This window comes from Dermochelys coriacea, chromosome 2 (assembly GCF_009764565.3).
Source record: "Dermochelys coriacea isolate rDerCor1 chromosome 2, rDerCor1.pri.v4, whole genome shotgun sequence".
Lineage (NCBI taxonomy): Eukaryota > Metazoa > Chordata > Testudines > Dermochelyidae > Dermochelys > Dermochelys coriacea.
The window spans coordinates 221318035-221343467 of record NC_050069.1 but is presented as its reverse complement, the minus strand read 5'-3'; the positions used below and the strand labels follow the sequence as shown (position 1 = coordinate 221343467).

The 25433-nt window shown below is 40.4% G+C and overlaps 1 protein-coding gene across 2 annotated transcripts in view; it reads right to left on the bottom strand.

Annotated features, from left to right (window-relative positions):
* Positions 1-526: 526 nt before the first annotated feature.
* Positions 527-25433, bottom strand: part of COL28A1 (collagen type XXVIII alpha 1 chain) — a 143875-nt gene continuing 118968 nt past the window's right edge. For both annotated transcript variants that reach the window (XM_038390002.2, XM_038390001.2), the window contains exons 27-36: positions 24773-24841; positions 18841-18909; positions 18388-18468; positions 18261-18296; positions 17165-17201; positions 14568-15119; positions 6503-6693; positions 2776-3025; positions 1703-1879; positions 527-878 (exon numbers count right to left, since the gene is read on the bottom strand). In XM_038390002.2, coding sequence (XP_038245930.1) covers positions 1707-1879; positions 2776-3025; positions 6503-6693; positions 14568-15119; positions 17165-17201; positions 18261-18296; positions 18388-18468; positions 18841-18909; positions 24773-24841 — 1458 coding nt within the window. In that variant the 3' untranslated portion in view covers positions 527-878; positions 1703-1706. The remainder of the gene's footprint in view (positions 879-1702; positions 1880-2775; positions 3026-6502; positions 6694-14567; positions 15120-17164; positions 17202-18260; positions 18297-18387; positions 18469-18840; positions 18910-24772; positions 24842-25433) is intronic.

Here is a 25433-nt window from a genome sequence, read left to right as displayed (position 1 = left end):
TTCCAAACAAATAACAATGCAAGACTACTTTCTACTAATTTAACCAGTTTTAGCTTATACAATGCCTTCAGGTAGGGTTGGGTCTGAAAGCAAAAAGTAGTATAATAGAAATAAAGATTTCTGTACACCTTTCAGTGCTTTTCCCTTTTAATTGCAACATAATTTATTTTATTTTACTGTCATGTATATACTTTTTTTGTTTCATTCTATTATGCAGGGCCCTGAGATATCAAAATATGTTAAATAGCCTAAGAGTTGAAGACACTCATAGATTTTACCATAATTATATAATAAAAGGACTTGACAGGGCTTACCTTTCTAACTGACAAAATTATTCTAGTGGTAAATCCAAACCTACTTCAACAGAAGAAAACACTGATTCAGCTATATCCATGGTATTTAAATCCCCCAGGGATACTCATAAATGACACATTTTCATTCGCTGCTCTAAGTGCTGTAACAAGAGAAATAATTTCAAGCACCACTAATTTCTGTTTAAAACTGTAGCATATTTTATTTTTCAAAAAGATTGAGGCCTCTATTATTAAATGCTGAGTATCAAAATGTTTGACATCTTAATCCTAAAATTGAAATGATAATTACCATATACGGTACTATATTAAAACAACAAAGTTGGAGGGAAAAGGTATATTCCTTTGAATACATAATAAAGTTATTACTGTGAAGATCTAGATAATATATGCTATACATGAGCGTGTCTACGCTCTAGCTAATGTGAATGTCTGTCATATTATGACAAGCACTAAAAGGTATGCTAGTAGTGTTCATATTGGCACATCATTCTGGATTCTTCTCAAGTGTTCATTCCTGTACTCACACCAGAAACAGTCATCTTCGCCAATCCCAAATGACAGTTTCTAGAAGGCAATAAAATTAATTTAATTATTATAGAGCTTTGAGAAATGCAATTACTGCACTTTAAAGTCACCTTTTTAAACAAAAGATCATATTCTCTGTGATTTAGATGAGTAGACACTTTCCTAGGCTCACAAGCAAAAATAAGGAAGTTAATTCTGATACCAGAGATAATGGTTCAGCTATTGCTGTGTTGGATTCTATGTCACCTAATTAATATGATGTACCCACAGCTCTGGTTGTTTAACTGTAAACACTTATGCCACTTACAGCAAAACCTTAATTTTTTAAAAATGTCTTGGACATTAAGGAGATATCTAAAACATCAATCTATATAGAGGTAGCTATTATAGAGAGAGCTATAGCTATGAGACAATACAATAGCTTTTCTTTGGAGGTTTCAGACTATAGGCAGTCCAATATTCCCACTTGTGCCCCCAAGTAAATTATGTAACATCACTGACCCTCCATGTCTCATCAGTCAAATGATGATACTAATGCTTACCCACCTATTGAAAAGCGCTTTAAGATTTATGGATGAAAAATGCTACCTAAGGGCTAGGAATTATATCTCGTCTATGGAGGCACATGTTAAACAGTATCTGGGAAATATTCTACATGGCAACAAAACAACTGAATTACTGTAGTACTTCTATAAATCAGGTTTTGCATCCCTTTAGACAGTTATACTTGGGAGACCAATTGAAGAGTTGAATACCTCTGGTCCCTGCATTCAATATGCTGCACAATTAATTTTCTTATCTTTTCAATTTAAAAGATGACTATGGATTTGTGAGGATAGCTTCCAGCCATAGATGTGGCTTACTTGTTCATTCATGAATACAGGTTTTCTGACATTCTTTTTCTGTCTCAAACCTATTTCTGGTGCCATGACAACCTCCATACCAAAATCGGGCACAAGAATTGGCATCCTTGTCATAATACCACTTCACCAGATAATCTCGACAGTCTCCTGGTTTCATAGGCTCCAAGCACCTAGGATCTGAAAACACATCAAGTTAAGTTAGCTGGGAATTTTCTTCTTTATTGTGTTAAATTGAATTTTATAAAAGAACCTTCTTCAGTAAATAAAAACCATCTTCTCTTCCACTCACTTGATCTCTTGGGGTCATATACAGCCCTCAATCAAATTCCCATTGATATCAGTGGAAGCTATGTGAATGGACTGAAAGATATATGGACTAGTGGCTCAGTTTTCAAATTCGGGTGCTTAAATCCCTATTCTGGAACCTAAATCAGTGTTGAGGTGCCAGAACTGGGCTCTTATTCTAGAAAATGTCATTGCCAAGCAACAGCAACCAGTTGGATAAAAAAAATTAGTGGTTTGCAAATATTTAACTCCCAATTTATACATGCTTTTATTTTGTTCCCGATATAATCTAGTGAATTTAGGGTCTAGCAAATATTAAGGTTTGTTAACACTGCCTAGACTTAAAAAATAGTGGAGGTAAGTCTAGTGAGCAGGCTACCTCCTGAAATATTGTGAATGCCATTCATCCTTGATGAGAAACATCTGCTACATCTCCAGGCCCCAGGCTTGCCTGAGCAGAGTTTGCTAATTGTTCTCAGTTGCGTATTGAGCAATTACATTTTTTCTCTGTCTAAGCTAAATGATTTGAACTCAACTCTCCAAGCATGAAAATGACTTATTCACTTAATCCACTCTGCCTCCTTATACACTCTGCATTTGGCATAATAAAAAATTTAAAATAGGTTGTATTCAAAGTGTTGTGAAAAGTAGTCAGCATTTAGGAGGAAAAAACGAAGTCCTTAAAGAAACCCAAACAAACACCTACTGTAAAACAAAAACCAACAATAACAAGACAAGAACAAGATCTTTGTTCTTTCCAAATTCTAGCAGCAGCATTTGCTCCTTACCTTTTCTAGTTGCTATTACTTGAGGCTGCAAAACTGTTGAAGGCCATTCTACATCTGTGATTATACTGAATGGCAGAGGTACATCTGGACTAGGAGTTCTACTTTCCAAGTCATCAGGTCTGCCATAAAGAGAAGAGGTCACTGGTTGTCTGTGACTATCAGCAATGTTCCTTTGAAAAGGTGTGCTAGCAGTATAATCCAGTGAGAAAGATAACAGCTCCGTCTCTCTGTCAGCCTCTGGAGGGCTCAGCTACAAAAGGATTCAAAGTTTACATTAATGGTAAAATTCTATTTAGACTCACATACCAAGAGAAAAATTGAGATGATGTAGGAGGCTAAGAGTATTTTCTCATGTGCTATTTAGCTGTACTGGTCGGCAATTTCATACTTCTGTAATGAATTGTGAATTTCCACATCTCTCTCTTGCTATTTTTGGAATGTGTTTTTAGAACTTCTTGGGTGCTGCCGGACTGAGAAAGCTGCACACTTAATTCAGCCACAGGCTATGTCAAACCTAATTCTAGTTAATCAACGCCGCAGGAACCTTTTTGTTGGCAAAGTAAATAAAATCAGGGATATGAGGGAACAAAGGGTAAAATGAATCTGTGAAATGTTTCATAATTACTAGTATGTAGTTCCAAGGGATTTTGTGACATTTACATCCTGAATCTAGGCACTGAGATGGATGGCACCCTATTTGCTGTATTATTTGCAGGGCGATATGCATGCATTCTGCCTTTCCTACTTTTAGGAAGTAGGAAACTAGCGCCTAAGAGACTACTAGAGCAGAAGGCGATAAACATGTAAATTATGCAGACCATATTTTAATACATAGATTGTCTTGTGGACATTTCTCCTCCCATTCATGGTCGCATGGGATCATCTCATCTCCCTACTGCTGATAGTCAGGATTTTGAATGGTTAACCAGATCATATTAAGAAGTGAATACAATTGATCAAATATCAGAATTTGAAAAGAAATCTACAATTGATAGTGAATTGCTGATTAGAGAAATAGAAATATGTAGCATTTTTTGGACAAAATAACTCCCCTTCCTAAAACCTGTAAAGCTCAGCAGATCATTAACCTAACCCCAAATTTTAAAAATGACTCCAAGGTTTAGAAACAATGGAATTATAGATCACAGAATGGAGAGCTTTCTCTGAATTATCTGAACTCCAGATCTATAAATAATGCATTGCTTTTGACTTACGAAACTATGTATACTCTCAGTTAAAAGAAATAATATTACAGACTTCAGCATTTCAAACAGAAATTTAAAGCATGTAGTGTTATAGATTAATGTGAAATAATATTGGATACTGGTGAGCTGATTTGTCACTTTTATAACTGGACACTATGTTCTGCATCCCCTTGTTTACAAGCAACCAGAATCCAGGGCCAGTCCAGGGAAAATCCTGCCCATTATGACTCAATAGCTGTAATTGCATTGTAAATATTGTAAATATGTAAAAAAAGTTGTGAATATCTTGCGACAGCAGCTACAACAGTGCCATGAGAACACCTGTTCTGACTTTCAGGTGACATTGTGAACAAGAAGCGGGCATCATTATCTCCTGCAAATGTAAACAAACTTGTTTCTCTGAGTGATTGGCTGAACAAGAAATAGGACTGAATGGACTTGTAGGCTCTGAAGTTTTACATTGTTTTATTTTTGAATGCAGTTATATTTTTGTACATAATTCTACATTTGTAAGTTCAACTTTCACGACAAAGAGATTGCACTACAGTACTTTATTAGGTGAATTGAAAAAATACTATTTCTTTTGTTTTTTACAGTGCAAATATTTGTAATAACAAATAAACATACAGTGAGAACTGTACACTTTGTATTCTGTTATAATTGAAATCAATATATTTGAAAATGTAAAAAACATCCAAAAATATTTAAAATAAATGGTATTGTATTATTGTTTAACAGAATGATTAATCGCGCAATTAATTTTTTTTAATTGCTTGACAGCCCTAAAAAATACTTTTCTGCTATTGGGTAACATATTGTTGGTTTGAACAGATATTCCTTAGAATGGAAAATATCACTAGAATTTGTAACATTTTAACTGTTAAAATAGTTTTAAAAAAAACAACCCTGCACCCCCCCTTGGGTGTCCATAATACATGCAGAAAGAAAGGAAAAGAGAGAAATGCTTGAAAATTGAGTGATCTGGTATCAGCTAACAATAGCCTATAGGATATTATAGAGACTAGATGTGTAAGGTAATATCGCTTAATGGACCAATTTCTGTTGGTGAGAGAGACAAGCTTTTGAGCCACACAGAGCTCTTTTTCAGGCCTGGGAAGGGTAATCCCAGCATCACTGCAAAATGCAAGGTGGAACAGACTGTTTAACATAAGTAGTCGGCACATATTGTAAGGGACTATTCAAGGTAGAGTGGCCCATTAACACCTCTGCAGTCATAGGGCAAAAAGACAGGGTTAGTGGGTTACAGGTTATTGTAATAAACCTTAAATTAAGTGTCGCTGGGCATTTAGTGCACTGGATGAGGTCCACCACATGTTGTGATAGGCATGTCTAGGACCTATAGATCTGGAAAGGTGTGTTGTGGGGGATGCTGATCATTGTAGCAGTGGAGATATGTCTTCAGGTTTTGCATCTGTTGCTCTGGCAAGGTCTGGTGCCACTCTGAACTGATGTGTCCTGATCTGTGGGGAACTTGCTTCTGATGATGAGCTTGCAGAGGTTGTTTGAAGATCTGAAATGGGGGTTCAGGAAAGTTTTCTTTCAGAATGGGGTCCCCATCAAATATGGATTGTTTGATACCCTGCATGGGTTCCAGTGTGGGGTGGTAGGTGAAAACTAAGCTGGTGTGGTCGGGGGGAGGAGTTATTTCTGTATTGAAGCAGGTTCTTTTGGGGTATTTGGGTGGGCTGTTCCATGATGCAATCATCTTTTCAGTGGAGTGTCCTTGTTTGGAGAAATCAGTTTTAAGTGTGTTAAGATGTTTATCCTGGACTTTCTCCTCAGAGATTATAGAATCTAATTTTCAACATATGGGATTTCATTCTAACTGCACAAAACTGTGCCTTCACAATACATTTGCACAGGCAATTACCATATTTTCCACATAAAAATGTCTTCTATTGTATAATTAGGCATATAAACTGGGTGCATACTCAACTGTAGGGATAAAAATAGAGGCCAGATTGAAGCCCCATTAAAATGTTGCTTTAAGAGTGAATTTCATGTTCTGTACATTCATTCGTACATTCTGTACATTCATTCATAGTGTACATGTGCACTTTGCTACATATATTTTCTTTTCTTAGATAACTATATTTCCTAATAGTACTTTTCCATGTAAGAAATTGTTTTAGTTGCATTCACAAAGGGGTGGTGATTTGTACAATTGTGAATGGAAGGAGAAAGCTAACTTTAAGATGTGTCCATACTATGAAAAATTTGAAAATCCTTGGCATAATATATATTTTACAGATCTCCATTTGATTCTAAGACTCCAACATCTACTTCTTTTGGTAAACGGCAGTTTTTTAATAATTAGCAATTAAGTTCCAGATCTCACTTTAAATATTCTTTGTCCAAATCTTGCTTTTGTCTATTGAAAGAATTCATGATTTGATCATGTTGCCTCTTGGTAGGATAATAAACAATGTAAGAAATTATGTTTTAATGTAAGTACAGCCATAATTATTTTAAAAGATGATCAATAATTATGCTTTACTTACAAAATTGATAGTTTCTTGCGTAGGTGGAGGGACATAAAGTTCTGGAGTCTGAGTTTTACCAAACTGATCAATATTACGTTCGTTGGATGTTTCAAATCCAGGGTGAAGAGTTGAAGATGAACTGAGGACTCTGGTGATATATGAGCTGGAGTCATTCTCACAGATTTGTTGGAAGAGATTATTCTCAAGAGCTGAAAAGATTAACAGAAATAGGAAGTTTGTAGAGGCTAACAAAAGAAAAGACATAAACTTGGAGCCTGCATTGTGGTATAAAGCATGAATCTTTAATTCTAATGGTTAATGAGGTATTGACCGCTAAGGACATATCAGAATTGCTGTAGGAAGGAATAAAACAATGTAGTCTTCAGAATGATTTGATTTTAAACTCCAACATTTGATAGAAACATTTAGTTAAAACAGTTAATGCTTCCAGGACCTGTAAACTTTTCTAACTACTGGTGTTGGACCAGTGTCCAGAAAGAAAAAATTGTATATGTTAGTATTTGAGAGAGAGAGATGAAACACTTTCACATTCTACTCTGATTCTGAAAGGAAATTCAGTGCAAAAGTGGAACAGTTGTCAGAGTTGCTCTAAAGTGATCATACACATGAACAGAAAAAAGTCTATAATCCAGTGCAGTGGTTCTCAACCTTTTCCATCCCTTGACTGCTTTCCCCATGAAACCCCTTAGTATCTATCTGGGATCCCTCTCCCATTTAGCAATATAGAAAGAGCAGAGTGGTTATGACACCTTACACCTGTTCATGACCCCAGTTTGAGAACCATTGTTCTAGTGTCTGTAGATCTGCTTGGCAGTCACCTGTTTGTCTTGAAAGCTGCTACATATAGTATATCCTAGATGTATTTACCTCTGAAACACACTTAATTAATTAGTACAGGGAAAATGTATTGAAAAATTATGTCCTCTTAGAAAGAGAATGACTTGAAAAGTAGATCATAAAATTATCTGAAAAGAACTAATATAAAATGAGTATTCTCAAATTTGTTTATTTTTATTGCTTCATATATCAATGATATCTTCCAATTAATGACTGAATGGAACTAATATATAGGGCTTTATTAGTATCTAAAGAGCATAGGGACAGGTGATTTAAGAAAGTTGCTGAATCTGTCAATCCTGCTATGAGCTCTTCATGGGCTGGCCCCTGAGCCCACATGGAGCCCCACTGAGTCACTGCTGGCCATAATCTGTGTCAAAGTATAAGAATGATGTTACCATTTACTCAGTGAGGTTCCAGTTCTGCCAAGATGTCTGTGCAGGCAGACTTCATTACAGGTTCAGGGGCTAACTGAGTAGGTGGTATCATCTGTCCTATACGCTGATGTAAATATTGCCAGTGAAGTTGAAAAAAAAAGATTTAGGCCCAGATCCACGAAGGTATTTAGTCTTCTAATTTCCATTGAGGTCAATGGAAGTTAGGAGTCTACCTTGGTGGATCTGGGCCATAATGTTTTGATTTGCCATAGAAAAATCTTCAGCTTATGAGTCTGTAACAGGGCATGCTGGCGCTTTAAGGCAGGATACAAGCCTAGCACAGTGCTTTAAAAATTTCAGTTTAGAAAAAAGGCTTTCTGCAGATTATAGCTCCTATGGGACATGGCGACTACAAACCTGAGAACCAGGCCTGCTGGGAGGTCCTTTTTCCCAGTGAGAAAGAGACATGGGAGGGAGCAATACTGGTGATGGTTCTCTCAGGTGAGAGAACCTGGAAAGGCTGTGCCAAGGGCAAAGGAAGACAGCAGAAAATTCTGGAAGTGAACTCCTGGCTAGGTAAGTGGTGTAGGGTGGAGGGTTTTGGTTTTGTGGAACATTGGTCTATTTTCTATGGGAAGACGCGATTGTATAGTTTAGATGACCTCCACCTCAGGAGAAGGGGAACCAATCTCCTTGGGAACAGGCTAGCTAGAGTAGTCATGAGGCCACACGACAGATACACTGTTACCTCAGTTAACTCCTTTCTGCCAGCGCTGACATGACAAGATGGGTGAATGAAGCAGAAAGAAGAGTATAATCAGTGGAAGATCAAGTACAAGGGCTCTCTGCCCACCTGCAGAGAAGCACAGACTTATTTTTTCTTAAATCTGAACTGGCAGATCTCAAGGGAAGGTCTCATTGTAATAATTTGAGAATTATCAAGAGTACCTGAAGAGGCAGAGAAAGATCATTCCCTAGAATTTGTTCCTTGGCTCCTTTGAGAAATGCTCAGCTTGCTGGATGATTTTAAATTTGATTTAGAATGAGCATTGTAGGTCTCTGGCTCCTAAACAGCCTGGAATGCTAAACCTTGTGCACTGATTGTCAAATTTCTCAGATTTACGGCAAAAGAAAAAATATTGCAGCTAGCTCATGGGTGGGGGGAGAACGGTTGAGGGGACGCCAAAAAATAAAATAATGATTTCTCAAGATTTTGTAAAAGATGTGGTTGAACAGAGATCAGGCTTTAAAAGAGGATGGGAACTGGTTAAGCAGCAAGGACTTAAATATTTTGTAAAGTTTCCAGCTCAGTTTCATATCAGGATTAGTGAGGAAGTGTATCTGTTCCAAAAGCCACAGGAAGCAAAAAGGTTTTTAAATAACCTGCAGTGAAATGAGTATCTGTTCTGTTTTATACCATGTTTACTTCCCAGTTGTTATGTCTGCCTTACCTGCACTTATGAACCTATCCAATTATTCTGACTGACTGACTGACTTATTTGGGTTATTTCTTCAGCTCCAAGCTTATACTTTATTCATTTTTGGGACATATATATAAATTCTCATCAAATTGTTAACTGTGAAGCATCCCAGCAGGGGAGTTAAGGGAACACCTCATCCTGAACTGATCTCATGGGAGCGAACTGACTGTGGAAAGGATTTATTTAAATTGTGTGTTAGCAATATTAAGTTCTTTGCTCCTGTATTTGTGCTGGGGTATTCATGAAACATTTGACAACATCCCCATGTGGCAGATCAGCATGAACCATTTGTTTGTAAATATTACAAGGTCTGTGTATTAGCTGGGCACCAACATACACCAAAGATGGAGCGGTGCAGCTCCCTGATGCTCTGTAGAAATCTGAGGGCTCTGATGTCACTTTTTAAAATTGGTGCCAGTGAAAGACCCTGCTGTGTGGCAGTGCCTTGCTGCTGGAGCTCCTCAAAGCACAGCAGCTTGACAGCCGATGTGCTGGAAGTAGGAGAGATGGCTCTCTTCCCTGTAAGATGTCCTGGAAAGCTGCACAGGAGCTGAGCAATGTAGTTGTACTACCTATGGTCCAACAGAGCAGAGGAGAAGACCAACATGGGTTTCTGAGCTACAAGAACAGTGACTTCTACCCTCCCTGTCACCTTCTACTTTCTCCCTCTCACCCTGAACCTGCTTGCCTCTCTCCCCACATACACTGCTTTCCTCTTCCCCCTTGCCCTGACCCCCCACATCTTCTTCAGTTCCTTCCTCCATCCTAACGCCTTCGATAAGCTCAAATCTGGAGTTCATGAACATGAAGTATGAAGTTAATATAGAGGAGTCACTTATTTGCTGTGTTTTTGGTGCAATAATTTACAATTTTGGGAGCAGTTAGATTCCTCTCCTCTTAGTTGTATGTTAATATGAAGAAGGGAAACTGAATGTTTGGTTGTAAACTAAAAAGGGAAGGGACACGTGGCTCTGGAATTCCCACAACATACAATGTCTTACTCAGTGCACCAACCTGAATTACCAGTATTCTGGTGTTTGGTTTGGCAAACTGAAAAAAGTACAAATTAGGGGATAATATACATAACCTTGACATACCTAGTTAAGAAGTATTACATTTGTGGAGTGCATGATCCCTTTCTATCTCCTTACCATGTAGTTACTACTCTGGTGTGAGGAAAATAGGATGCCTGTTTTAAATAAATAATAGTAATAATAATAATACTTTAAATAATGGATATTGGTGGCTCTCCCGGCCTGGATAGTGTGTCTCCCTGGCTGACCCCCTCCGGAATTTACGAATGGTTTAGTTTTGTCTATATAATGTTAAGTATTTGACAACTATTGCCTTTTCATTGTGCTTGCCTATGCTTGGTATGAAGTTGTTATATGTACGTTATGTTTTTGCTTTATCTTGTCTTTTTATGCTCTTCTCCCCTACCTATTCCCTGGAAGTCTGGCAAGTGTCAAGCATCTGGCAAGGTAATCCAAAATCTGTGGAATAAGTGTCTGAGACATTTCATCCATAGACTCCCACCCCAATGGGTTTCTGTATGGGGCGGAAGATGAGACGTAATAGAGCAAATTATACAAACATTCCATCCCCTTCATTTGTAAAGCTACAAAATAATTCCTAACACAGCCAAATGGTCCTGAATCTTAATTTTATTTCCTGGGATGTAACGGGTCTCAATATTCCATTTAAAGAAAAAAGTGTATTCATTATTAAAGAAAACAAAGGCAGATGAAGTGCTTTTTCAGGAGACACGCTTGACCACAGATGAGGCTGCTAAATTAGAACATGAGTTGACAGGAAAAGCAGTGTCTTGCTGCTTCTCATCCAAATCCAGAGGGATAGCTATCCTCTTCCATAAAGCACTGTCAGTAATAGTCTTGGAGTCAATTTCAGACAATTAGGACAGAGTTTTAATCCTTAAAGTCACCACAAATGGATCTGAACTAATCACTGCTAATATGTATGGACCTAAGCTTGATGCTCCTAAAACTTTTCATAGGTTTTTATTAAATTACATGGCAGACCCATATCCTTACTGTTATTGTTAGGGATTTAAATGAGGTGCTTGATTGGACAAATCTTAGCCTCAGAGTCATATACCAACCAAAACTAGAATGGATCTGGAGTTGCACATTGAAGATCTGGGACTATGTGATATCTGGCGATTTATACATCTAATGGGTAGGGACTATTCATAGTTTTCTCTGGTACCTGGTTCCTATTCCTGTATAGATTTCTTTTTGATCTCCAGGGACTTGGCTAATTCTGTAATTGACTCCTCTATTAATACAAGTGTTGTCTCTGATCATGTCCCAATAACTCTTCAAATAGGAACAGACCTCAGAGAGAAACAGCCTTATAGTTAGAGATTTAATTCTTTACTTAGATCCGCATTTCAAAATTTTTATTGAAAAAGAAACTGGCTTGTTCCTGGAGAAAAATGAACCCTCAAAATCTTCTAGCAGGCTATTTTGCTCAAGGGAAAGTAGAGATAAAATTGTAACTTTTGCATCTGAGAAGCAGAGGGAACCTGGAGAAAAAAGTAAAAGAGCTCAATTTATCTTATGCCACAGCTCCATCTCCAGAATTGCTGATCCCTGATTAATTGTAGATTTGAACTCAATAAGCTGCACTCAGCACATCTGAATTCACCCTATTTTGACTCCGGCAGGACTTCTGGGAATTAGTGGGCTACAGCCCACTAATAAATTTGTTAGTCTCTAAGGTGCCACAAGTACTCCTGTTCTTTTTTGCAGATACAGACTAACACGGCTGCTACTCTGAAACCTGCCTAAGACAGTGGTTTTCAAACTTTTTTTCTGGCCACCCAGTTGAAGAAAATTATTGATGTCTGCAACCCAACGGAGCTGGGGATGAGGGATTTGGGATGTGGGAGGGGCTCAGGGCTGGGGCAGAGGATTGAGGTGTGGGGGTGAGGGCTGCAGGGTGGGGCCGGGTTTGGGGTGCAAGAGGGGGATCTGGGTTTGGGGGGGCTCAGGACTGGGGCAGGGGGTTGGAGTGCAGGAGCGGGTCAGGGCTCTGGGTTGGGGTTCAGGCTCTGGGGTGGGGCCAGGGATTAGGGGTTTTGGGTGCAGGAAGGGGCTTTGGGTTGGGGGGGCTCAGGGCTGGGGCAGGGGGGTTGGGGCATGGTGTTGGAGTGCGGGCTTACTTGGGTAGCTCCTGGTCAGTGGTGCAGTGGAGGTGCTAAGGCAAGCTTCCTGCCTGTTCTGGCACCATGGACCATGCTGTGCCCTGGAAGCGTCCAGCAGCAGGTCCGGCTCCTAAGCAGAAGTACGCAAGCAGCTCCACATGGCTCTTGCAAGCAGGCACTGCCCCCCAGCTCCCATTGGCCGGTTCCCAGCCAATGGTAGTGCAGAGCCAGTATTCAGGGCAGGGACAGTGCGTGGAGCCATGTGGCCCCCCCACCTAGGAGCTGGACCTGCTGCTGGCCACTTCCAGGCCACAGCGTGGTGTCAGAACAGGTAGAGACTAGCCTGCCCTAGCCAGGCGGCACAAAGGACAGGACTTTTAATGGCCCAGTCAGTGGTGGTGACCAGAACTGCCGCAATCCAGTGCCTTACATTCTGCAACCCAATACTGGGTTGCGACCCGCGCTTTGAAAACCACTGGCCTAAGAAAAAAGACCTCTGCATGTAGAATCACGGCCATTCATGATACACATGGTAAACAATGTACATCACCTGAAGATTAATGAAGTGTTCTTTAATTTCTACAAAGATCAGTACCAATTGGACATAAACCCCTCCACAGATGCTTTGGATCAATTTTTCAAAAATATTACATTACTGCAAATTACTGCAGACTGGCATAGAAACCTTGATGTGCCTCTAACAGAGGACGAGTTAATTGAGAATATTAAGAATATGAAAGTGGCGAAAGACCCCAGGCCAGATGGCTTCCCTGCCAAATAGACACTTCCTTGATGTCCTGTCTGACAGGATGCTTATCAGTTAGATCTGAATGCACTAAGACTGCCAGAGGCCTTCGATCTAATGGGAACTTTGGAAATGCTTCAGAAACGCGAGCTCCCTGACCCCTCTACCACCTAGGAGCTGCAGGGATGCAGAGCTAGGTAGGGAGCCAACCCAACCAACCCTCCCCCCACCAGCAACAGCAGGGGTCCTGGCCACGCACCGCCTTCCCCCAGCAGCAGCAGGAGTCCCGGGGCATGCTGCCCAATCCTCCCCCACCCAGCAGGGTCCCCTGGGCCACCTCCCCCCAGCTGCCATGGCACCCCCAGACTGGCCCCCCAAGCATCCACGGCCCCCTGCCCAAGTTTTAGTCATAGGTATTTTCAGTAAAAGTCATGGACAGGTCCTGGGCTGTGAATTTTTGTTTACTGCCTGTGACCTATCCATGACTTTTACTAAAAATACCCGTGACTAAAAGGTAGCCTTATCTCTAAATACTTACATGGGGAAGAAATATTTGATAAATGAACACTTCAGTCTATAAGAGAAAGGTATAGTACAATCCAATGGCAGAAAGTAGAAACTAGACCAATTTATCCTGGAAATAAGTTGTAATTTTTTAACTGTATGGGTAATTAATCATTGGAAAAATTTACTCAGGGTCCTGGTGGATTCTCCATCACTGGCCATTTTTAAATCAAGATTGGATGTTTTTCTAAAAGATATGTTCTAGGAATTATTTTGGAGAAGTTCTATGGCCTGTGTTATACAGGAGGTCAGACTAGATGATCACAGTGGTCCCTCCTGGCCTTGAAATTGATGAATCTATGGGGTGGAGTACTTTGGAGTGGAGTAGCCTGGGAAGGAGTACTTTGTGGTGGTGTCTATGGGGAGGAGAGGTTGGGAAATGTCAAACTCCCTTATAGCGCTATGTGAAACTGTGAAAAGGCGGGAAGGTTTGACAGACCTTGAGAGAGATTAGTGGCCCAGAGAGGGAGAGAGAGAGAATGCAAAGGTGAGGAGAAATCCTCTTCACTCTCCTGCATGAAGGACAGAAGACTTCACAGACAATGGAACTTTGATCCAGCACTGAGGCATTCTGGGGAAAGATTGACAGAAGCCTTCAATGGAGGGCTGGTAGCCCACAGAACAAAAGAAGTTGGATAAAGAATGGCTGTGGGAACTCTCATTGTGTGTATCGGACTTCCATTTACCCTGGAAGGCATGAACATTTGATTTGACTAGAGGACTATATTAGAGAGCAAGTGAAGGAAACTGAGGAACGAATTGCATGTGAAGGTAAGAGGCAAGCTACTTTGCCACAGAACTATACTGACTGGCTTCAGTTGGTATGTCAAAGGCCTAAGTCCATGCAATGCACTAATTTCATGGTTCCTGTTAAAGAGGTAGTTTCTCTTACCTGGGAGTGTGTTGAAGTCCTCTATCTGATAGACATGTTCACTGTCAGGGTCTGTAGCAATGAGCTGCAATTCTTTCAGAAACTCCTGAAAGTTGAGATCAGTCTTCTGAACCACCCCAATTACAAATATCTCAATGTTGATGGCATGCGCATTCCTCACTACGACATCCAGTCTTTGATCACGAGCATCAGCTTGTCCATCTGTTATCACAACAGCCACTTTTCTTACCCCTTGTCGTGCAACCTGAAATATCTCAATGGCTTTGTTAATAGCTGCAGCTGTGTAAGTGCCTTCCCCTAGGTACTGCATGTTATCAACAGCAAGTTTCAGCCTGTCTTTGCTCGTGTACTGCTGCAGAGTCGATACCAGCTCTACTTTGTGGCTGAAGTTGATAATGCCAATGCGGGCTGTACCTTGGTTGACTGTTACCCTGTCAATGAGTGTGTTCACAAAATCTTTGACAATTCTGAAGTTGTCTGGTCCAACACTTTCTGAGCTGTCAATCACAAATACAAGTTCCAGTGGAGTTTCTTTACATTTGATGCCACAGCCTAAAATATTAACAATTTTAGACATTTTATGAGAAATTTCCTTTCGATTACACAATAAATGCAACTGAAAAAATATATATCAGATTCTCAGTCACCCAAGCCAAGGGACTTTTCTGAAAATAGAAAAATAAAGTAAGCTACAGTTACTGTTACTAAGATTTTTTTCATAGCAAATGGTAGGCCAGATACAGAATGGAGAGAAATGGGTAGAAGATTCTGACTTCCCAAATTTTAAAGTATTTATTTATCTCTACATTTTTATAATGAATGTGCTCTTTTTCCTTGTTTACATTTTGTTTATTTATCAACATCTACTAAATATTTATTTGAACGTAAAATGGTTATACTGGGTGAGACCAATAGTCCACTTAGTCCAGGATCCTGTCTTCTGACAGTGGCCAGTGCCAAATGCTTCAGAGGCAATGAACAGAACAGGGCAATTATCAAGTGTTCCATCCCCTGTCATCCACTCCCAGCTTCCACTAAACAGAGGTTTAGTGGTACTAAGAGCATGGACTTGTATTCCTGACCATTTTGACTAATAGCCATTGATAAGCCTATCCTCCAAGAATTATCTAATTCTTTTTGGAACCCAGTTATTCTGTTGGCCTTCACAACATCCCCTGGCAATGATTTCCACAGGCTGACTGTGTGTTGTGTGAAGAAATACTTCCTTATGTTTATTTAAAAACTGCTGCCCATTAATTTCATTGGGTGACTCCTGGTTCTTGTGTTATGTACGGGGTAAATAACACTTTACTATTCACTTTCTCTACAACATTCTTGATTCTTATAGACCTCTATCATATCCCTCCTTAGTCATCTCTTTTCCAAGCTGAACAGACCCCGTCTTTTTAATCTCTCTTCATACGGAAGCTGTTCCATACCACTTATCATTTTTGTGGCCCTTCTCTGTACCTTTTCCAATTCTAATATATATTTTTGAGATGGGGCAACCAGAACCATATGCAGTATTCATGATGTGGGCGTACCATGGATTTATATATTAGCATTATGATGTTTCTGTCTTATTATCTATCCCTTTTCTAATAGTTCCTAACATTCTGTTCGCTTTTGTGACTGCCGCTGCACATTGAGCAGATGTTTTCAGAGAACTAAGCACTATTATCTACATAGGAGACAAAGTATCCATAAATATACCAATTTAATAACTTTCAGTGGCACTATTAATATTTTCAAAGTAAATTAATAAACAGAAATGTTCTTTATTGCATTTTGCTTTTATAATTTTAAGTTCTATCTCCCTTAAAGCCCACAATCTAGTAACTGAAACCCTAACATTTTTTCTGACAGTTTAGTTAATAATTTCTGAAACCTTTAAAAAAAGACATGTAACTATGTGTTTTTTGTCCTCAGATTTCCCAGGTTTGCACCGTCTGTAAAGGCAATATGCCCAAACTCTAGGCCCAGTCACCCCTTCTGCAGACAGTGTGTAGTTCAGAGTTAAGGGAAGACATCTCAGTGAGGTTATCCTTCCAGTAAGTCTGTGTAGAGAACAGGTTCTTTCTTGGCCACTTGCGGAACATTCTGCATGGCTTGCAGACAAACCCTGCAGATCCCAGAGATATGCAGAAAGCCTGGCCCCTGGTGTTCCCTCCTTCTACTTCTCTTCCTTTCCCTCTCCCCTCCCACCACTTCTTTGGCAGTGTGGCTATGCTGCCAGGACTTCCTCAGCTGGTGTCTGCCCCTGGAATTCATTTTACACTGCTGGGACAGTGTCTAGGGACTATGATACAGTTTCTGGCTGGATTATACTTCCACTGTGAGCTCTGCTGGATTTCCTTTTGATTTGCAGAATTTCTATTGCTAGCGCTTATAATGTGCTTACTTTTCAGCTAAAAATCATACGCTCTACCCAACTTCATTTATTTTCTGTAACATCTTATTTAAAGATGTTTTACTGCTGACACTTTACATGTGTTCCTTCCACACCAACATGTGGAGTAGCAGGCTTTACTTGTATCCTTTCAGCCATGGTAGTTTTATTAAAACTTGTTATTTCTTTTCCATAACATAGATCTTACCACATATTTCCATGATAAGTCTGATAATTTCTTCTTTCTGAAAAAGAGCATTCATTAATGTGTTACGTTTATTCTAATCCTGGGGCATGTTTTTCTTTTGTTTGAGCTACTACTGCATATCCAAAACCTGCTGTCCCATTTTTTTGCAATTTTGCTCTTTTACAGAACAAATTATATTGCATTTAGGGACAATTATAAAGTGGCTGGAACTCATAAATGTCACCAGCTGACAGGATGCTATATCATGCCATCAGCTTCTAAATAGTACTCCTAGTTGAAGTCAACAAGGAGTCTGGTGGTACCTAAAGATTAGCAGATTTATTTGGGCATAAGCTTTCTTGGGTAAAAAAACCCACTTCTTCAGATGAAGTCAATTAGCTGTTCTTAAAAATCTACATAATATGTGGCCCAAAGTATTTACAGTAAATTGCTCTTGATACTAATCATAGGTCTCAAGAGTTGTAACCTGTTGTTCACATCTCGGGTATTAAGTCCTTTAATGCACATTTAAAAAGAAAACCTTGCAAAGATGACACGGTTTACTCTATGTGGTTATGTCAGAGACCTAATAATAATAATAAATTTGGACTTGTTTGGATGTCTGAAACATGTGGTCTAGACAGTAAAAAGGTCATTACTACATACCCCAGTTGTTCCCGTATGCATTTATATCCACCCATATTGTACATTCTGAGCAAATTGCATGCAGGACAATGCCTGCTTCTGTCTATCACATGAAAGGGTTGTGGAATGCTCCATGTTTGGCCTGCGTAGATTCTTCAGGAAGTGGTATAGTTAGCAAAGTATTTCCATCACTCCAGCCAGCAACAAGAATGACAACAACACAGCAGAACCTGCCTATGACACAAATTCCACCAATAAAATGATAATCTCTGGTGGAATTTGTGTTCTTCTTCCACATGTATTGCTAATCTACTGTCAATGTGTCTCTGAATTCCAGGTCAAGCCAATTTATAATAACTTAGTCGAACTCTGAAGCAGCAGGATCAGAATTTCTTCAAATTAACAAAACATGCACAGTTTTTGCAAAGGGTAAACTCTTGACTGTCATAAATCAATTAATGTACATACTTACAGTAAGACCAGGTTCACCTTTTCTTCCCACAAACCCCTAAGAATTTGTAGAATGAGATCAATTAATAAATGCTAGTTTGTCTCATTTCCATTCTGTAAAATTAAATAACGTAAAAAAGGCATTTTACCATTGGTCCCGCAGGTCCTGGTTCTCCAATATCTCCTTTGTCGCCTTTCTTTCCTGGATCACCTTTCTCCCCATAATCTCCCTAATAGAATACAGCAGAGGTAAAAGTAGTGAAGTGCCAGAGACACACAATTGGAACTGTGCTTCTCCAGTTTTTGTGTTCTTTGTATTATCACATATCCGCCATACCAACCGACTGAAGAACTCTATCTGTGCATTTGAGATTACTGGTCAATGGGCAGTTTGTACATGAACCACTGCAGTAATTACTGTGGTGGCTGTATGTCAACTTAACATAGTTTTATAGTGTAGACGTGCATGAAGTTTTTGCAGGATCAGGCCCTTAGACTGCAAGCTCTCTTTAAGGTAGTGTTGGTCTTTTGTTTATCCGCATAGAACCAGGCACATCTAATAGGAAAAAAAATCCTTTATTAACACATAGGCTAGAATTTACCTTTGAGCCAGGGAGGCCATATCCCTCTGAACCTCTAGGTCCTGGTAAACCTGGAAGTCCTTGTTCTCCCTGAATACAATATGAAGAGTAAATTCAACTAAAAGTGATCTTAAGTTATTGAAAAGATACATTCATGTAGTAACATTCTATGTCATAGAGAAAGTTGAAGTCTTTGCATTATGTGATATCACTAACAATTCAAAGGTGCTGTTTTAAGTACCAGTGATAACTAATGGGTTTGGATTTGGCGATTCAGTCCGTACACTAAGGATCCCACAATACTTGTTTGTAAAACAGGGGTTGGTGTACAATGCACCAGTTGCTCTGCTGTATGTATATAGTTTCATAAAATGCTTTGTGATTGTAGCACTGTATTCAATATATCTGCCACCATGAAAACTGGACATTAAAAACAATAATTTTTAGCTATATGTGGATTTCCTGAATGTACAGAAAATCCATTACAGTGATACAGGTTCACAAACCTTTCTGTTCCTTTTAATAGAGGAATGTTAGTATTTTTTGACTGAGCCATCATGCCGAATGCAGCCAACAACCCCACAGATCAGCTAAGAAGCCTTAAGCAGTTGCAAGTGTTACATAACGGGAATGTGCATTTCCAAAGCCCAAAGGAATGATAAACAGATGTCTCTGTAGTGCAGCCCCACAGAAAGGAAGTAATTTGTCTACCTTAAACCACTTCTTCCACAGCCACTGGGAGTGCTACTATAGTATATATATATAGTATAAAGTATATATAGTGTACAATACCTTTAAGGCCTAATGAAGATTCAGATCTGTTAGGGTATATCTACACTGCAATCCGAAGTGTGACAGCAGCATAAGTAGACGTAACCACACTAGCATGGTTAAAATTAGCAGTGTGGCCACAGCAGCACGTGTTTCAGTGCAGGCTGCATAAGCACATTGAATAAACCACACCCCTGAGTGATGTAAGTTATACCAACCTAAGCACTGGGGTAGACAGGGCTACGTCAAAGCTCTCCCACCAATGTAGCTACTGCCTCTCATGGAGGTGGAGTAATTAAGTGGATGGGAGAGCTCTCACCCACTGGCTTAGCACGCCTGGTGAAGAGGCTCTACAGTGGTGCAGCTGCACCGCGGTAGTGCGTCTAATGTAGACTAGCCCTTAAGCCATACAAAGTGTTCTCTACCACCTTTCCCCAGTCTCTGGGTTGTAGCAGTCATTTTTTTTAAAGTGACAGAGGAAAATAAGTGCTGGGACAGCCTGAGACCATTCTAGGTTGTGATTCCCAGGTGAGATATGGCATTGCACTAGAATAAATCTGGAGTAATTCTGTGGAGAAGCAGTGACCCCTGAGGTGCAATCTTAACCCCAGTGAAGTCAATGAGAGTTCTCCCATTGACTTCAATGGGACCAGGATTCCATACCAGGTCTCCATTCCTGTTCTTTAGTAGATCAAACATTTTTTGGGGTGGGGGAGGTAATCTGATCAGGTCTTTAGAGTAAATAGAAATATGATATTTTACATTTTTGTCATGTTTTAAATAAAAAAAAGCAAAAGGAATATTGATGCAATGTGGCCCAGTCAATGGCCATTCTTTATCAATGTAAATTACTGTAGACAGAAGTCACAGCTCTTTAGTTTTACTGACTGCAAGCTAAAACATTAGATTGGTTTAGAATGACACTAAAATGTGGATGGAACATGTTATGAAATGAAAATCACATATATATGTCTGACATTTTCCCATGAGAACATAAGCACAAGGCTTGAAGCAGATGCAGAAAAGTTATTTATGTTTCACTTTACCCCATTTCAAAGTTTTGTTTGTGTGTGCTCCTGCTAAAGTATTACTGGTTTAAAAATGGAAATGTCTGAGGCAAGACTCTGTTTCCGTAAGACTCTCTTTCTGTAGCCTCAGACAAGGGAAGCGAAAGACAGCAGAGAAGGAAATAAGGACCTCTGAAAATTATTAAAATGATAGTAGAGGGATTTACTTGCAGCGTGAGTGTGTTAAACAGAAGGATCAATTAAGAGAGGATATAAATGGCACCCGAAGTTACATGTTGGTAAAATGGAATAAGTGATATAATGTACGTAGTAAAAGGACAGAAGGGTGAGTTTGTAGCATGACTAAGGACAAGAGAATGACAGGTGTAAGATAAAGCTGAATATGTGAAATGCAGCTATTTCAATTCATATGCTGAAGCCATCTGCATCACTCAAGCCCAATGAGAAGAGGGGTACTGTGACAGGGTGCTGGCTAGGAAACCCTGAGCCAGCCCTCTGTCATGCCAGCTCCAATCAGGAAAGGGGAATTGGAGCTGGCTGAGTAAGCCCTGGCCTAAGTGGCAAACAGGGAACAGCTGCCCGCCTTGTTAGCCAGGGGCTACATAAAGGCTGGCAGGAAGGAAGCCAATGAGAAAGAAAAGGGAGGAGCCAGGAAGTTAGAGGCTGCTCTCCCTTGCTGGCTGCAAGCCTGATGCTGTCTATAGCTACAAAGTGGTGGGAACTTCTACTGTAAATAAAGAGCACAAGTAATTGCACCAAAGCAGAGGTCTCTGGCTGGTTTGTGGGTGCAGAAATGGCAGAAGATAGAGGGGCTCACCTGTGCCCTGTTACAGGTACACATGGCATTGCTGCACAATTTGGCCTCCAGACTGCCAGTGTGCCAGAGAAGTATTTCAGTGCTGGCTCCACAGTCTGATGTGGAGGAGGTCATTACAGCTGGGCAAGGGAAGAGATTGAAAGATCACCACTTATGCAGTTCTTGTGACTCCACTGAAGAGTCACAGAGAGGGCTCTTCTACCATTCCATCTGCTAGGCTGCAGGCTGTGGTTATGAAGGGGTGCCCTACCCAGAGACTGAGCAGATGAAGTCCTTCATAGGACTGGAAAGGATCTCTAGAGGTCATCTATTCCAGTCTCTTGCTACACTCATGGCAGGACTAAGCATTATGTAGACCATCGCTGGTTTGTCTAACCTGCTCTTAAAAATCTCCAATGATGGATATTCCCTGTTTAGTACTCCATACAAAGTCCAAGGAGGCTTTGTTCAAGAAACAGTGATGCCTTCATGAATGCTGAATGTAAGGCCAAACACAATGCACAGTCAATCTGTGGAACTCCTTGCCAGAGGATGTTGTGAAGCCCAAAACTATAAAAGAGTTGAAAAAAGAACTAGATAAGTTCATGAAGGATAGGTCCATCAATGGCTCTTGGCCAAGATGGTGTCCCTAGTCTCTGTTTGCCAGCAGCTAGGAATGGGCAACAGGGGATGGATCACTTGCTGATTACCTGTTCTGTTGATTCCCTCTGGGGCACCTGGCACTGGCCACTGTCGGAAGCCAGGATACTGGGCTAGATGGGTCTTTGGTCTGACCCAGTATGGCCATTCTTATGTTCTTAAACCCTGCTCATGCAAGCAGTGCCATTAACACTAATGGGACTTCTCCCATGTATAGGGCCAGCAGGATTTACCTTTCAGTGAACATCAATAAAGATCACATTTTGTTAATTTAAAAATATTCAGTGATTTACCAGTTTGACCCACATACTAAAATTCAACTAAAAATTGGCTATTTATCTTTACCTAGAAAGCAAATTATATTTGTGTAAAAATACTGTTTTTCAGGTCCCTGACCCAAACTTCCTGCTAGAGCATTGATCAATAAATGCACCTTTAAATAAAATCTTGATTCTGAACTGATTGTGGATTTGGTAAGATTCATAGTGGCTTCTGCACAAAAACAAAAGAATAATAGGAAAGCCCTGTCAATGCTGCTATCAGATTTGTGTAACTGATCTTTTCTCCTATGCGTCATTCTCTCTACAAGCACAGAGTTCCACATAATTAATAACTTCTTAGGTTGAAATTTGCTATTGCCCAAACAAAAAAACAGGCACTGTACTTCTGAAAAAGATCAGTGACTGGCAGCCCTGAGGCATCAAGACAGATGTCAATGGATGGAGAAAACAGTTATTGGAGTGCCAATACAAGTGCCACAGCGCAAAGAAAGAAGGATTAAAGACTTTAGTACTTTAAATGATTATGTAGTTCACTAGATCATCCTTACACATCTCACTGGACTCTCCAAAATTCGAGGGCCAGCTGTGTATGCTCAGCCACATTATTAGAGTAATTGTCTCAAATGCAAGGACCAAAATCTTATTTCAATAGCCCACATTATTAAATGTGTTTTTCAGTGGATCATGGTCATCACATTAAAAGTCCTCGGTAGTGAAACTATTACTGCACATCTCAAAAATACTGCATGTTTTGAATTTATCTCACAATGGGATAGAGGCAACATTTAAAGTTTTGAACATACATCCTCTAGAGCAGGGGTGGCCAACCTGTGGCTCCGGAGCCACATACGGTTCTTCAGAAGTTAATATGCAGCTCCTTGTATTGGCACTGACTCCGGGGCTGGAGCTACAGGCGCCAACTTTTCAATATGCTGGGGGGTGCTCACTGCTCAACCCCTGGCTCTGCCACAGGCCCAATCCCCACTCCACTCCTTCCTGCCTCCTCCCTGCCATGCCCTCGCTTCTCCCCCTCCCCCCGCAGAGCTTCCTGCATGCCACAAAACAACGATTGGGAGGTGCAGGGACGGGGAGGAGGAGTAATCCAGTGAGCAGGAGGTGCTGGGGGCGGGGGAGCTGATGGGGGGCTGCTGATGTATTACTGTGGCTCTTTGGCAATGTACATTGGTAAATTCTGGCTCCTTCTTAGGCTCAGGTTGGACACTCCTGCTCTAGAGAATTTTTTGGCTACCTTTTAGCTATCAAAGGAGGGGACACCCTCAGATCTTCCTCCTATAACTGAAAAAATGTGGATTTGCATAAATACTGTATATTCTGCAGATTATTTTTCCTGCATTTTAAATACATTTCAATCATTGAAACATTTCCACTTAGTTTGGCTAATCTCCTTGCTACAGTGTTAAACCCACTGTAACGACAAGATTTAGTCAAATACATTTCACATACTATATTCTGGAACCACTTACACTGCAAGGACTGATAGCATTGCCAACTGGGTACACAAGGCACATTTCTCAACACAGCTATGCCAGTGCACCTCATCACTAGGGGCTTAATCCTGCAAGATGCTGAACATGCTATTCTTGAAACAGCAAAGCATTTAAGTATACACGTAAGCGTGTATGTACTCCCATTGATTTAGAAGATAAGGCTGGCACTTGGGGTGCTCTCCATTAAGGCCCTGGACATTAAGAACTCGCTTCCCTACCTTTGTTCATAACAGCCAGTTTGTTAACCCTCAGAATGCACGACAAGGTTCACTTTGCTCCCTCACTCATAAGTGATGGCTGGAGCTTGATACCGGGGCTGGGGAGAGGGATTGTGCAGGAGGCTGGTTAACTTTTGTTATATTTATGTTGCCTCTGTGTTATTTGATTTAATCTGGGGGTAAATGACAGATCTGTCAGTGTATTTTTAAAATATGGTAAAGAGTGCTCAGCGCAATGGATGGACACCCAGACCTGCCGACAGAAATTTTGGGCCCCAGGGCCAGGGCTGTCCCTGGTCGGGGGGACTCAGGGTGGGCCTGTGGACACCCTCTTATTATAGACTAGTAAAAATCCAAATAATAACCAGCATCTTGTAGAACTGAGACTTACTTTTCGTGGTTAAAATGTATCCATCAGACAGCAGACATAATTCAGATTAATTTAGGTGACCGATCACACACCACAAATAACAAAAGGTGAATAGTTGAAGTAAATAATTCATAAACAACCCATCAATTTAGAAGTTAAATTCACAACTAATATTCACTGAGATTAATTCAGCTGGCTACATTAAAACTGCCCTTCTACACTGAATTTATGCACAACAAAAAACAAACAAACAAAGAATCTCTGCAAAAGACTATTTTAAATAGAGAACTCTTGGCTATACATTATGTTAAACTTGGTTACCTTGCTTCCTTGTATGCTATCCCCTTGAGGGCCAGGTGGACCTGGCAAACCCTTCTGTCCCACAGCTCCCTGTTAAGAATTGTGCAGCAAAGAGAGAAGAATTAGTTTGAGGACTCTCAGTTACTAACATTACTCTTAATCAACACACTTTTTACTACAAGCAAAGATAAGAGTAGAAGCATTTTAAAACTGTAAGGGCTTGCTACACTAGCATGCTAAATTGGCACTGCTGCGATCGATGCAGCAGCATTGATTTAGCATTGATTTAGCACGTTTTGTGCACATTAACCTGTTGTGTGCCACATCTCCAGGTATGCCAAAAGTCACTATTGTGACACATCTGGTGGGCCCTGGGCATGCTGATTCAGAGTCACATTCTGCCTGGGCCTTACACAGTGGGAGAGAAAGATGTAAGGTCCAGGAAGAACTGCAGCCCTTGTGCTTGAGGAAATGCAGGGGTTGTTCTCTCCCTACTTCCCTGGGGTATCTCAATACCCCAAAGGGGGCAGGGATGATGCAAGGCTATAACTCTGTAAACTGCATCCCACAAAGGGGTATAGGAGCAGACATACAGCCTCTGAGCTCCTGGAAGTTCTGGAGGACCCTGTGGCTCTGAACTACCCCTTACAATGGGCTCTAGACCGTGGGCATCACGTGCTGT